The sequence below is a fragment of the Stigmatopora argus genome, chromosome 6, assembly GCF_051989625.1.
Source record: "Stigmatopora argus isolate UIUO_Sarg chromosome 6, RoL_Sarg_1.0, whole genome shotgun sequence".
In the NCBI taxonomy this organism is placed as follows: Eukaryota; Metazoa; Chordata; class Actinopteri; order Syngnathiformes; family Syngnathidae; genus Stigmatopora; species Stigmatopora argus.
In genome coordinates, this window is record NC_135392.1 from 14,105,511 (window position 1) to 14,120,305 (window position 14,795).

Consider the following 14,795-nt stretch of genomic DNA (forward strand, 5'->3'; position numbering starts at 1 on the left):
CAGATTGTCTCTGTATAAAGAAATCCCTAGACACTCAATTAAATTTCAGATGCAAATAGTGAGTGAAATTAGGGTTTGGGGCCGCATAGAAAAAATCTGTTTGAGTTTGCTTTATTTAATGATAATAATACTAATTTCCATCTTTAGTCGCTTGAGCTGGTTGATCTCTGAATAATTTACTTCCGAATTATACTGAATCCAACAAAACATTTAAAACTGAGAGGATCATAAAGCATCAAGACCATGCTTCTAGAATGTAAACGATCATGACTCCATGTTACGTGAACAACTATGCTCAGTTGGTAAATTGGATTAAATAGGTACATGCTAATTTCACTTGAGGCTCATTTTTAGGTTAGGTTAGGTTCAAACTTTATTTCATCCCGTATTCGAGAAATTTATTGGTTGCAGTAGCAAGACAGAGACACAAGACACACAAGACATTGTAGACCTAGGTAAAAAAAACTGGAGCCACACAGGAAGTCCACAAGGTGGGGACCTTCTGCAGACTGAGACTTAGATTACCGCATGGTCCCTGAGTGGGTTTTAAAGATCATCTTCCTTGCCTAGAGCCTCCTAAGATGTTTAGCATACTAGCATACTAGCCTTAAAACATTCTAGCAAAATTGGCGCAAACTGACAAATGGGGAAAAAAATAGGAGCACAAATAGCACATTGGGCCCTTTAATCAATCCGTTTGGCATTTACTGATATTTTTGGGGAATAGATGCAAATTTTAACACAAGTTAGAATACAAAGGCAGGGGCTGCATCAACAGAGGATCATAACCATATATTCAGGTTTACTCATGGCTGTGTGCTAAATACACATTCACTGTTTATTTTGCTGTTTATGAGTGGAGCATGATTTCATTTGGTCAATAGGCCTCGAGGAACTCTTCTCGCAACAACATGATGAATCATGCCACTGCTCACAATTTAGCTCACTGCGTTATCAAACACGCTAAGATCATCGGGGTAAAAATAATTCATTTTGCTGAAACAGATGCTTTCATTAGATTTCCTCTCTGCACATTTAACAGCTCAACAGGGGAGCCTCTGTCTTTATTCAAACATATGGAAAGGCTTTCATTAGGGACACCAGTTGCAATTAAAGTGAAATGTGTCACCAGTGTTTGTAATTGCATATCTTATCTGCCCTGCATGAATCCTGCCTTCTTTCTTCCAGAATTGGTTGGACCCCTCCAAAGAGATCAAGAAACAGATGCGTAGTGAGTATCTAATCCAGGAAGTCAGGATAATATTGTTTTACTATTTTAGTCAAATGGGATACATAATTTCTTTGCAAAAGGTTTCATTTATCCTCAGCAGTCTCAAAATTTAGGCATACTATACAATCACATCTAATTAAAGATCTAAATGAAATATTATCAAATATTTTTCAGTCGTTATACTTGTAAAAATAATACATGCACCATTCAAATTTAAGTTATTTACTAGTGGCATTTTTGTCAAAACTCTTATTCCCAGTGATTGGTAGCAAATCAAAGCTGTTCATACTTCCTTTTTCTTTCTCCATTTTTCATCCTCCAAATGCTTTTTGAAATGATTATAATTATCTTCACTTCTTTGGCTGCTGCTGCTTCCTGTTACATTTCTTTCTCCAATGTTTTCCATTTCAACATTCTCCTCAAGCACTCACTCACAGCAAAGATCAGTCAGTGTAGATGCATTACTTATTAATGTAAATGCAATTTTTACCTGGCTAAGGCCAAAAATGCTGAATGGACAGAGTGTCTTGACAAAGGGGAAAACAAGTAAGATTTCACTAATACATTAAGGTACAACTTTGGTTTTTCTTATGTACTGCCATCCATCAAATACATATAATGTTGAAATTCAAAACTTTTACAGGAATCTGCATTTGTCTGTGTGCTTTTCACAAACCTTGAAGAGGAAAAACTAATCATTATGTGTTCCTCCAGTTATTGGATAAAGATTCTACTCATGGTAAATGCTGATATGTATGCAAGGCACTTGCAGATATTGACAACGATAGTAGTTGGAACGAACAGCTTCGGTAAAAGCATTTTCCCTATATGCCAAGTAATCTTCTTTGTCAGGGAGAGGTTGAATTTCGGTGCTTGTAGAGAAATTAATCATATTATGCAGGTGTGCCTGAAGTGTCAGGAGAGTGTACATTCTTTATTTCTTCCTAGGACAGACATGACAGCAATGATCTTTCGGCTCTCATTTTCTCTGCAGACAGTCCATGGGACTTTGCCTTTGCTGTCAAATTCTACCCTCCAGACCCCTCCCAGCTCACTGAGGATATTACCAGGTAGTCTTTTAAATATGCTCTATTAAAGTAGAATTGCAAATAGTTAAGGATTAGAACTGGATTGCTTCTACTAGGTGATGGTTTACCGCACTTAATACACGCCAGAGCTTGCCTTTCCTCGGCCTTGTGACTGCCAAAGTCCTCTTTTCTCACCCTTTTCTCATCTGACAGATACTACCTGTGTCTCCAGCTGAGGGATGACATGCTGTCAGGTCGACTGCCGTGCTCGTTTGTCACATATGCTCTCCTGGGATCCTACACAGTCCAAGCGGAGCTCGGCGACTATGATCATGATGAGCATTCCTTGGACTATGTCAGCGATTTCCATTTTGCTCCCAATCAGACTCGGGAACTGGAAGAAAGAGTGATGGAGCTCCATCGAAATTACAAGTACAACTCGACACACTGTTCTTCAAATCTCACATCAATCTAGTATCGCACTATAGATTCTTATGATGAGTTTTGCACTTGCATGAAATGTCAACAGTGTGAATCATTTGTCATTTGCAAGCCTATTCCCACCCACAGAGATAGCCAGGGTTTGAATGCTAAATTCTAATCCATTTTTCTGCTCAAGTTGTGCAACATAAGGGATTGAAAAAAATAACACTGTGAACATGCCTGTTGATGTTGATTACAGATTTTTCTACCCACAGGGGTATGACTCCAGCAGAGGCAGAAATTAACTTTTTGGAGAATGCCAAGAAGTTGTCCATGTATGGGGTTGATCTGCATCACGCTAAGGTTGGCAGAATGGATTTAAAAAGAGGAAATTTTCAGCCATTCATGACTAATTTGTTTGCTGACTCTGTCACCATGCAGGATTCGGAGGGGATTGACATAATGCTGGGTGTCTGTGCTAATGGCCTGTTGGTATACCGTGACAGGCTGAGGATCAATCGCTTTGCTTGGCCAAAAATCCTTAAGATCTCCTACAAAAGGAGCAACTTTTATATTAAGATAAGACCTGGAGAGGTATGCCACCTGCCGAAAAATAATTAGATTTGGTAATATAACAAAAGGCAAATTAACAGTATCCAAAAGCAGTGGTCCAATATAGTCTTTTTTTGTTTGTTTGTTTTAGAGCAGAGGTGCCAAACACACTTTGGCTTACAGGCTACATGCGTGGCAAATTATTTTTAAAATTTTCGGATGGATGGATGTAGAGAGAGTAGGACAAATAGATGGATAGATAGAGGTAGTATGAAGGACAGTTCCACCGGTTATCTTCCATCCTGAAAATCACTGCGTTAGGTTACAAACAGCAGGCCCAGTCAAGCGACAGACACACAGTGAGCCTGTGATTTGGCCAAATAAAGAGCCTCTTCAAGAGAGTTGCTGCAGCTGCAGCCATGAAAACCTCTCTCAATTTCTAAATTTGGGATGTTTTTAATATTTGTATTCTTGTAATGTAGCAGAAGGCAATATAAACTGCTAAATGCTATAAAAGCAATTTTATTGAACCTTTAATTGACGATTTTTCTAATTTCACTTTCAATTAACTTTGTAAACTCAGATGAGAACACCAAATTAAAAACAACACACAAATTGAGTACAACTGAAATATTCCATTTACACTCATATTTTTTTGGGTTCTCTCCACAGTATGAGCAGTTTGAAAGCACTATTGGTTTTAAGCTTCCTAACCACAGAGCTGCTAAAAGGCTATGGAAAGTCTGCATTGAGCACCACACCTTCTTCCGGTAGGTATTGATTTTATCTTGGACCATTGTTAAGCTAAACAAAACACTCGTGTGTGTAGAGTTCTTTCATTTCGTTTCACCAACAATACACAAGTCATTTTACAGGTTCATCAAGTACCAGTAATGGTAATAATAATATCAGTAATAAATTTAACAAATTCAAGCATGAGATGAGATATACACTAGATGAGTAAGATAAAGATGTACAGCAACCAAAAAAATTTAACATTATGAGTTTTTAGCTACTGCTCAATGACTGCTCTAAACCACAGAGGAAAATATTACAATGGCTTGGCCTAGGAATTGATATAGTTTTTTAATTTGTCTTTGGGAAACTACTTGATTTCCTGCTTCAGTACAATACCTTTGATCAGTGGACTTTTTGTGAGCACAAAAAAATCTGATATAACAAATTTGCATTCACAGGTTAGTTTCTCCAGAGCCTCCTCCCAAGGGTTTCTTAGTGATGGGCTCAAAGTTTCGATACAGTGGGAGAACACAGGCTCAAACAAGGCAGGCCAGTGCTCTAATTGATCGACCGGCTCCTCACTTTGAGCGGTCCACTAGCAAGAGGCACCTGCTCTCCCGAAGTTTAGATGGAGGTGAGAATATCATTCAATGTGCTTTGTGCAAGGTTTATCTCGTTGAGGTCATTAAGATTTTTTTTTGAACCAGCAGAGTTCTCCCGGCCCTTGTCAGCTATGTGTGAGAATCGCGATGGCCTCTTCCATCACAGCAATAGTGAACAACGTCATCTCCACAGCCCTTCCGTGGATGAGCAGGAAACTGAACTGGAGCCCAGTTTGGAACAAGACGAGGAAGATCTGGAGCAGGAAGAAGGCGATGATGGAAATGTCTCTCCAAGCAAGAAGAAAGAAATTATGGTAATACTGCGATCCTTTTGATCTTTTGTGAATTATCAGGAGATTACCAGGCACTACTTAGGCATGTTGACTTCAAGTCAACATAACAATATGCAATGTTAATGCTAGTTTTACTGAATGTAACGCTATAGGTTGGTTATCTAGTGGTGAAAATTAAAAATCAGGTTACATTTTCAGTTTCTAACAATAGTTTTTATGTTTTGCTTTTGCTGACCAAAAGGAGGACGCTGGGTCACCAGTTGACAAACGGGAGGTATATAACCTGGTTATTTAGTTTATGTCTGTCTGCTTGTAACTCATCAAGGGCCTTTTGCAACAAATTGGCCCCCCCTGTCTCTTTCCATTCTGCCCATTGGACCATCTTCCATATAAATTGTCCTCATTGGAGTGCCATAAGGTTTCTAATTTGTATAATTTCTGTTAGCTCAATACATAATAATTGGCCCTTGAGCCATAAAGGCATGCCTACAACCTGAAAAAATACAGCTTCACTAAAGGTGAATTTGATATTTTACTACATGCAATGATGCATATTTCACTGTTTGGGTTATTATACCTATTGTTTGAGCCATATACATACATTTTATTGACAGCTGAAAGGCTAGCAGAATTTCTCTGCATTCAGTGTCTGATAGCCTGGAGAAGGTCATTTTTCCATTTTACATAAAAATATGACAAGTGGTCTAACTTAGCTTTTTGGGTCTGCTTGTCTGCTTGTTGAGAGTTTACTTTCAAATTCCCTGGTATTTCACTCATAAGCACAAACAGAATGTATCATTACTTCAACCCTTTCTGTTTTTGTGATGCTCTCTTTCTGCATTGTATAGTCTTTAGCCATATCTCATTCAGTTTTGCATGCATTCACCTCGGCGATTTGTCATCAGTTTAAGATGAGGGAAATATCGCTCTCACATACAGGGAGACTATCAACACCTTTAGTGGCCAATCATATTTGTGGGATGATGATTTGCTGCACACCTAAATGATCAGAAATGATCAGACATTGTGAGAACCATCTTACTTGTTCAACTTGTACTTTAATTTGTTTGGAATCTTCAGCTTCAGACATGATTTTCAGCTATATTTGTCAATAAACCCATTTGATGCCAGACACATGGAAGCGTAATTGGATGGATTGCGACAGAGTGCTGCCTCCATGATGAAAATACATTCAATATTCAACTCAGAATTCACTCTACTTTTCACACTCTCAGCATTGAGCTAAGTTCACGTACTATTCTCAGATACCAAAACAATGGCAAAAACTACAGGCACTGAAATAGCTGCTTTTCTGGTTAATGTGTAAAACAGGCAATTGTGGGCTCTCAGTGTGTGTTTTCATAAGATTCATTCTAATGTATGCTTGTTTCTCTATTCTTTTGGCTTTCTCCATTCACACGTTGCTTTTCAGTTTCTCGATAAGACACAAGATGTCTTGCTGAAGCACCAGGCCAGTATCAATGAGCTGAAGAGAGCCCTGAGGGAACCCAACAGCAAGTTGATGGGCCGTGAGAAGCGTCTGTCGGCATCATCGCCACCTAGCACACCAGAGAAAAAGGCTGTAAGTTGAAGCCCTGGGCGGGAGGGGAATAGAATTTTTGAAACCTAATGTTGACCGCTGTAATATTTCAAATCCAGTCAACTTTGGTCCTTTCCATTTCATCAAGGTTGATTTATATTTCTGTCATTATCACTCTTTCGTTAAATAATCCAATTCATTAGCAAGTACGTCTTTCGAATAGTTTTCACATTTTTAATGTTGACATATGCAAGTTCCGTGTTACTTACTCTCATAAGTCTCTTCCTTCTAACTTTTTTTATTTTTATTTTTTACACATAATAATTACGCATAGTTAAGGAAAACTTGAAGTGTTTAATTATCTTACGCTGCATGGTTTTGTGAGCACCCAAAGAAACCCAATGCTGACACGCAGCAAATTCCACTTAGGAAGTCCTAGAGATTGACCCCTAAATCTCAGAATTATGCTGCGGGTGAGCTAACCTGACATGTGATTATCTAACAGGCATCACAAAAAATAGATTTTCAGATGGTAGGTGTACTGTTGTGGATTCGGGTCCTTGCAAATGAAATTATTACTTTACAGGACCCCAGCACCATTTTATCACAAATACATTTCCGAAGGTATTGTCATCCCCTTGTTCCCTCTTTTTATAAAGCTTGTTTTGGTTGGGCCTCTGAAAAAACTGCTTTCAGGCAGGGAATTGATTATGTGTGTGAATCATCAAACACTGGAGCATAACAGGGTAATCATCTAACTGACTTGTTATTCTGGTTTGAAGGGACACGTAATGTTCCCTTGAATGAGTCAAAGAGTGGCTAACAAACTTGGTGGAATTCACACATCTGGGTTGGTTTGTTTTTAGTCATTGGCCAATCATTTTGCTTTGGGTTTCCAACATGGAATTGCATGTTCAAGTTGTTTGTTTCTTTTTCAGGAGACAGGTTCCTTTTGTCGTTTTATTTAGTTAGAGGACTAATGTCTGTTCTTCCTTCCCTTTCAACTTTCCTCTTGTTGGCCAGTTGGTGGCAAAAGACCCTGTTAACAGCCTGTCTGTTGAAGGGTTCATCCAGAAGAATGTCACCACTTCACCTGAGGTTGAATGTCTCTCAATTTTTCTCTATGTGATGATGTGAAATCCTTCATACCATGTGTAGTTTGCTGAGCTCATTCTATTATGAGAGTAAAATCTCTTGAATCCAAAACACTAAAACTTTCATCGATCATCCACGACGGACTATTTGTCAGTATATTTCTTTGATCTAACTTTGTTTAATCTATACCAACGTAGGGCTCTGAGGATTGGGTATTGATTGAATACCCAGAAAGTTATCAAGACCATGAATGGAAAGCGAAAGAAAATAAGTCTCCCACATTTGATTCATCTTGGGACAGAAACAAGCAGGAAAAGGAGATAAATGTTTCCAAGATAATGCATATCGATGTAATGGAGTCTGACAGAGAAGAAATGAAAAGTCATATTGATGAATTTCCATCAACAAAATCACCCAGAGAGGAAGCTGCATGCTACGAGCAGTGGCCCATGAACAAAGGTCGTTTTCAGATTCAATTATCGGCAAATGCAGATTCGTGTGGAGATCAAATTCAGAGCAAACAATCGGCAGCTCCAAACTCTGAAACAAAAGACGATCTGGATCACCTGACATCAATGCAGCAGAGAACCCAAAAGAAGCGACCTCAGAATTTAAACCTGGCAATGTCTCCAGAGCTTGTCGAGGAAGGAGGAGGAAGTGATTCTACTGAATTTCTAGACTTGGACAATACAGAAACCAATTCTGAAACAGGAAATGATAATCAATTAGTGATGGCAAAAGGTGATAAAGAAGTAGAATCCAATCAGCCTTTCGGGGGCTATGAAGACAGTAAAGTGGAAGGGGTGGTGGCAGCTAGAAATAGCAAGGATGCTCCCACTCAAAATGCAGAAGCAGTCAAACCAAGCATGAACCGGGTTGGGCAGTCAGAAATCAATGGACCTGGGAAGATAGAATCTGAAAGTTCATTAGCAAGTGGAAAAGCGGAGTGCACAGTGAAAGTAAGAGGAAAGGGCTTCATTGACAATAAAGAGCTGGCCGAGGTAAAACTGCGACAGGTCAGAACTCACGAAAGAAAAATAAGTAGTTCCGGCGATGAGGATATTGAGAGTTTAGTGGGAGATCGACGTCACAGGACATCTCTTCACCGGCTCTCGGGCAGCCATCAGTCTGAGATCACCAGGATTGTTCCGCTAAAGCCAGAGAGATCAAAGAGCACAGCATGTAAGGATGAGAAGGACAGAGCAGGGCAGGATGAGCAAACACGCGTCTTAAGAAGAGAATACCGCTGGTCGGTCGGCTCTCCAGAGGGATCCTCAGACCCCAGCTGGACTGATGTCTCCACCTTCCATCCATCACTGGATACCAATCTGGAGCAAATTACTAAACAGGAGCAAACCGATGACAGCTTTTATCCTAGTCGAGGGTCCTGTGAAACTCAGATGTTTGCCTCCAAAAACTCCCCTCATTCTAAAATGATGCCACCAGCCCCACCAGTCAAAACCAAGAAGGCTCGGGAATCAGGATTAATACTGCGGAATAGCAGGAATGCTGTCAGAGAGACAAACCAGCAAGCCGTCAAGAAGAGACACTCGGTAACACCGCTTGGCATCTGCTATTCAGTCCGTTTAAGTACAGCATCGCATGAGCTTCTTTAGACTTGCACGCCATTTGTTTTTTTCTTCATTTTTAGTGCAGCAGACAGTTATCCATCTTTACTCAATTTGAAGAACAAGTGATGATTTTCTTTCATTATGGTTGCACAACAACTACTAGTATACTGACTACACATCCACCACCAAAGTCTCATGCTATCATTTACTGCACCCTAGCTGGCAAATCTTTAGTGTACACTTGTGCTTTCTGTAAAAGGATTCTAAGCAACAGTGGCATTGCAATAAGTGCAGTTCTACTGTCATTCCCTTGTTGTCCTTAATGTTCTACAGTGAATTCCCCCCAAAAGCCACTATGGTTGAATCTTTTTGAGGCTGTCTTAGGGAAATATACTGTATTTGGGGGCCAAACTCAATGAAACGTGCACTAAAATAGGCAGAAGTTTGGCTTCGCTAAAATTATAGGTGCTACTCAAAATATCAGATCTCCAGATGTCCTAGTTGGTCTTACGGCATAATACCCTGTCTGATCTGGGATGCTAAGTGGGATCAGGCCTGGTTTGTAATTGGATGTTAGACTGCCTGGGAATACCAGGTGCTATAAGCTCTTATGTTAACAAGGGGAATTAGCTCAAGTGGTAGCATGCTCACGACACAAAATGTAAAGGAGGCTCTGTGGCCCGAGTGGTTAGGTGTCAGCCTCACACCTCTGCTGTCCTGGGTTCAAATCCCAGTCGGTCAGTGTGGGGGCTGATCGAGGGGCAAACTCCGCACAGGACCGACTGGGACTTGAACCCAAGACGCCAGAGCTGTGAGGGTGTGAGGCTCACGCACTAACTACTTAGGCCACGGGGCCCCCTTTACAATCTGTCTATATTAGCAAATTGAATATCTTGAGCTATGTAGTGTTCCCACCAAAGAAATTTGCATTAATAGAATCACCATATACTAAGAACAATCCACCTAAATTACAGACACTGGTGTGAAAAGAATGCCAGTAATTTTCACCGAACAACGACATTTAAAAAAGATCAACCGAAATGAAATAATTAATTGATTCTTCAAGGGAGTATTCATCTATTGTTCTCTCTAACCTCACATTGATAAAAAGCTGGCTCACAGGTTCGTCTTGTTGGTGAAAGCCCAGCAGGCAGTGGACCGCCAGACACATCACTCTGTGCCATTCCGATTTACTGCTTTCATTCCACTGTAGCTATCATTAGGACTGTGCAATGTCTTTGACACTGATATGAAAAGAATGTGGAGTGAATAGACCTAAAAACTTTCATCATTTCTCATCTTTTCATGAGTCCAGTTCTTACGCAGGCATGGGAATGATGTTGCATGGGCTCTGTGTGCAAACAAGTTCATGTGCAAGCGCTGGTTGAGTCAGGATCATGAAAATAAGTAGTGTGCTTTTCATCGTGTAACCTCAGTCCTATTACTGTACAACAGACTAAAGTGCCATTACACGGGCCATGCGAAAATGTGCTCTTTACATCCTGTTTATTTTATGAGACCCCTCCCCGGCCTTTAATATTTCCCACAATTTTTCATGATATTATTATTTTTTCTACTTTTCAGTGTGCCAAGTCACATGCTTTCTATTTTCTACTGCGTATATTGGTTATGTATATTCTCACTATATTTTGAAGCTTCAGATTTGTTTGCATTACTTTGTGGATGGAATATTAATGATAGTGTAATCTAATAGTAAAAGGATGGCAACCGGAGCATTTTTACATTAAATATTAAAAAATACGTCCGCAGTAATCCCCTGTCGTTCACTGTGACCCATTAAATCCGCGAAAGGCCAAAAACCGCAAAAGATGAAAAACCAAGAAAAACGATAATCAAAATGAGGCTGATCCAACTGATTAAGCTCAATTGTTTTAATATTGTATAGGCTCCATTTACCTTTTAACGGACTGCAACTATGTCTTTATATTCTATCAATGAGAAATGGGCGGCTTAAAACATTAAAAAGATCTGGTCTGCTGCCAACACCTGCTAATGATGTTTTCCTCTATTATTATTATAATTTTTAAGTTCACACAACTCTTCTTGTCAAACCATGGGCAGGCACATTTCTGGTAATTTTTAGTTAGAGTTGTTTTGTGTTCATCCTCTAGTTTTTAGTAAATTTGTGTAGTTAGAGCCCAGTCACTGGGTAATAGAATGTTTTTGGACTTAATTCCACTTCATCTTGTCCTAATGTGCTATTTCTTCTGCTTTTACCTGTAGGAGCCCGTCTCTGCTCCCTTTGTTTATGATGAGCCATTTATTGATGCCAAGGTTGTTCATTTGTATTCAAATTCATTCTCACGTGTTCCTCCCTTCATCTCTATCCCTTCAGGCACTCATTTTTGGAATAACTAAAGCAGACACATTTTCTGAGGCAAAAAGTACTTAAATGTATCATAGTCCTTGACACTATTTTGCGTCAGTTGAATGTGTGGGTTTTTTGTGGGGCACCAGGATGTTATTTTACTTTTAGATATCGTTTTTGTTTTGGTTTTTTGATGCTAAAACAGTCTAACTGAGCCTTCTGATAAATGTGGAGTAAATACATCATAATAGGGACTTAGTTTAGATAAGAGTACTTTTACATTCACATCAAAATACTCTTGGCTTAAGATCAATGTGTAGCAGCTTTGATTTGGATGATACACTAATTCACTTCCCCAAAAATAACATATCAAACATTTGACATGGTAAAATAGCTGGTATGTTTTTTCTCTCTAAATAACTAGATTTAAAACAAAACAAAAATGTTTTTCTAGTTGTAATAGGGTACATGTTGGGGCTTCCTTTTGAAACCACATTCACCATCCCATAGTGCCTTATCTATTGCAGCGTGCACTGAAGCCCATTACATCCATCCCATCATCAGTCTGTAGTCCCACTATGTAATCTTAGAGTGGCAACTTTCTATGTGTGCCCCTCCCAGAAGGAGCTCAATGACAGGAGGCCACAAACGATTGTAGTCCCAGAGGAGGATCAGGATACCGTGGCCTGCCTGAAAGAGGCTCTTCTAGGCATTGAGCGCAAATGCTCCAGTATGACGGTCAGCTCCACATCCAGCCTCGAGGCAGAGGTCGACTTCACCGTTTTAACCGAACTGCACTCCTGCGTGGAGGACGCCGCTGAAGGCGTGCCCTCTTCGGGAGAGAGGGAACAACAACCCGAGGTGGGACGGGAAGACTTTGAGGAAACATCTCGCTTCTACTCTGCACGGCTGATGGGTCAAATGGATAAATCTCCCTTAGAGGATAAACTTCCCGATGAGAGACTGTATCATGAGGTAGCCGGATCATTGCGTTCATCCTTCATCAACATCGCCCTGTGAATTCATCCTGCCCACCTGAGTTTGTTATTAGTTTGGACATTCCATAATCCCCACCTCCACAATTTTAAACAATCTCATTTTCCCTGTTAAGTCAATGTCTTTTTTTCGTCTATGAGTTATCAGGTCCCTGCTGCATTTCCATTTATCTGAAGCAAATTCTGCATGTAAAAAAAAGATTTCTCACGTTAAACGATTCTAATATTTTCTTTTGTCAGCCCCCTGTGGGAAGAAGAGATCCCAGCGCCGTGACTATGGCCCAGATGTTCAAGAGGTCCGACTCCAAGCCAGAGTCTCACACAAATGGGTCAGAAGAAGTTCAAACAACAGTCACGACTGTCACACAGCAGGTAAGTAATCACTGCCGCATTAGATTGAAAAAGTACATTTTGAGTAAGTTCAGGCCAGGTTATATTGCAAACCCAATGAAAGGAAATCAAACTCTATTTAAAAGAAAATAAAAAGTCACCTTGAAATGAAGACTTGTATGAATGAATAACTGTAAGCGTTACCTTGTCCTTAAATTGGAATTTTTGCGTATTCTATTTGCTGGATATGCTGGCAAAGACATCCAAGCAACAGCTTGTTATCATTCCGTCTTTTAGCACATACCATGTTATTAACAAATGTTTAAAAAAATGTTTATATTTTTTAACATAATAACATGTCTTAATAACACTTGTATCTTCCATTCAGAGGCTGTCCTTCGCCCGCGATACTCCTCCAGTTAGCCTTAAAGAAAATGGTTCTCCCGTAAGTGTTCAAGAAAAACAAATCAAAACTAACTACAGTGGTACCTCGACATACGAGCACCCCGACATACGAGCAATTCGAGATACAAGTAAAATTTCGAGCAAATAATTATCTCGAGATACGAGACAAATTTCGAGATATGAGAAAGCCAGGTGGCCAAGACATGAGAGGCTGTTTATGATTTTAGTGCACTGTCTTTTTTGCCGCATCTCTTTCGTGTATAACTGTATCTACGAGCACTGGGCAGAGCGTTGCATTTTTTTCGGTGTTTTTTTTCCCCGTCACTCAGAGCGAATGGTGTAGCGATCGCTAGTACGAGGAGTATATATTACTTCTCGTTGGCAAGTGGTCGTGCGTTATCTTATTGTGAGGACATTTGTGTGCATCATTTTTGGAATATGTTGAAGGGAATACAAAAGCAAACAGCCCATCGATTGTGAAAGTCAGGGTGGAGGCGGGGCAAGCAGATTTCCTTTCATATGAAAATGTAAAACAAAATTAGAATTAAGTTTAGTGTAAGGTTAGATTAAATTTATTTTTGAGTGTGACTGCATCGTAATCCAAGTTCATTTAAATTTGTCTTCATTTAAAAAGTCTCACCCGCTGGAGTCTCACTCCAATCCAATATCCTGTTATTGGTGTTTTTTCAGAGGGTTGGAACGAATGAATTTGTTTTTAGTTCATTTCAATGGGAAACGTTCGTTCGAGTTACGAGAATATCAACATACGAGCTCAGTCCTGGAACGAATTAAGCTCGTATCTCGAGGTACCACTGTACTGTATTCGTGAAGTTGAGTGTCAGCTCGCAGAGTCGCTTCAGTCTTTTTCTATAATATACAATATATTCTATAGGTAAAAGCCTGCACTAAAGATCGAGAGTCTATTGTGTCCCCATTGAACATCACTGCAGAAAGTGTCACTACTGCAACCACGACGCAAGTAACCAAGGTAAAAAGCCCTTATTTGACGATTTCACTCACCTTACTTAGCTTAATCAAACCTATATTTATATATATTTCATAATGAAGACTGTCAAAGGAGGGTACTCGGAGACCAGAATCGAGAAAAGGATTATTATTACAGGAGATGATGATGTCGATCAGCATCAGGTGAGAAAGAGTAGTTGTAGAGTTTAATGTCAGCTGATTTTAGAATTTCTTATTTGATTCGATTTAAAAAAAAATTGGATTAAATAGATATTCATATATGATACATACCTGTCAACCTCTGCCGATAACTGCCCTTATAAATGATTATGATTCCCCTTACAAACCCCCCAAAAACCTTACAAACACCGTACGAGTCGTACGGTGTTTGTAAGGTTTTTGGGGGGTTTGTAAGGGGAATCATAATCATTTATAAGGGCAGTTATCGGCAGAGGTTGACAGGTATGATGATATAAATTTGATATGGGCTTTCCTCAGGCCCTTGCTATGGCGATCCAAGAGGCCAAGCAGCAGCACCCCGACATGCTTGTGACAAAAGCAGTGGTTATAAGGGAAACTGAGTCTCCCACTGAGGATCTACAGCAGAAGGTAGAGGAAAAATAAACCATCCAACCGTTTACTCTACCCATCACAGGTTACTGTCAGACAAACGTTAGGGAATGTTCTCTGGTTACAG

General features: G+C 39.8%; 1 protein-coding gene across 8 annotated transcripts in view; it reads left to right on the forward strand.

The window, feature by feature from the left end:
- The window catches only part of LOC144075640 (uncharacterized), a 31,171-nt gene that overhangs the window by 13,948 nt on the left and 2,428 nt on the right, over positions 1–14,795 (forward strand). The window contains exons 5-23 of one of the 8 annotated variants that reach the window (XM_077602918.1): positions 1,189–1,231; positions 2,226–2,301; positions 2,473–2,691; positions 2,958–3,045; positions 3,124–3,276; positions 3,907–4,004; positions 4,431–4,606; positions 4,680–4,888; positions 5,109–5,141; positions 6,300–6,449; positions 7,431–7,505; positions 7,700–9,055; positions 11,318–11,368; positions 12,024–12,377; positions 12,638–12,769; positions 13,116–13,172; positions 14,025–14,120; positions 14,201–14,281; positions 14,597–14,789. In XM_077602918.1, coding sequence (XP_077459044.1) covers positions 1,189–1,231; positions 2,226–2,301; positions 2,473–2,691; positions 2,958–3,045; positions 3,124–3,276; positions 3,907–4,004; positions 4,431–4,606; positions 4,680–4,888; positions 5,109–5,141; positions 6,300–6,449; positions 7,431–7,505; positions 7,700–9,055; positions 11,318–11,368; positions 12,024–12,377; positions 12,638–12,769; positions 13,116–13,172; positions 14,025–14,120; positions 14,201–14,281; positions 14,597–14,722 — 3,573 coding nt within the window. In that variant the 3' untranslated portion in view covers positions 14,723–14,789. Of the gene's footprint in view, positions 1–1,188; positions 1,232–2,225; positions 2,302–2,472; positions 2,692–2,957; positions 3,277–3,906; positions 4,005–4,430; positions 4,607–4,679; positions 4,889–5,108; positions 5,142–6,299; positions 6,450–7,430; positions 7,506–7,699; positions 9,056–11,317; positions 11,369–12,023; positions 12,378–12,637; positions 12,770–13,115; positions 13,173–14,024; positions 14,121–14,200; positions 14,282–14,596; positions 14,790–14,795 lie in introns of those variants that run through there. The other 7 variants (XM_077602915.1, XM_077602912.1, XM_077602914.1 and 4 more) reach the window with 7 other exon arrangements.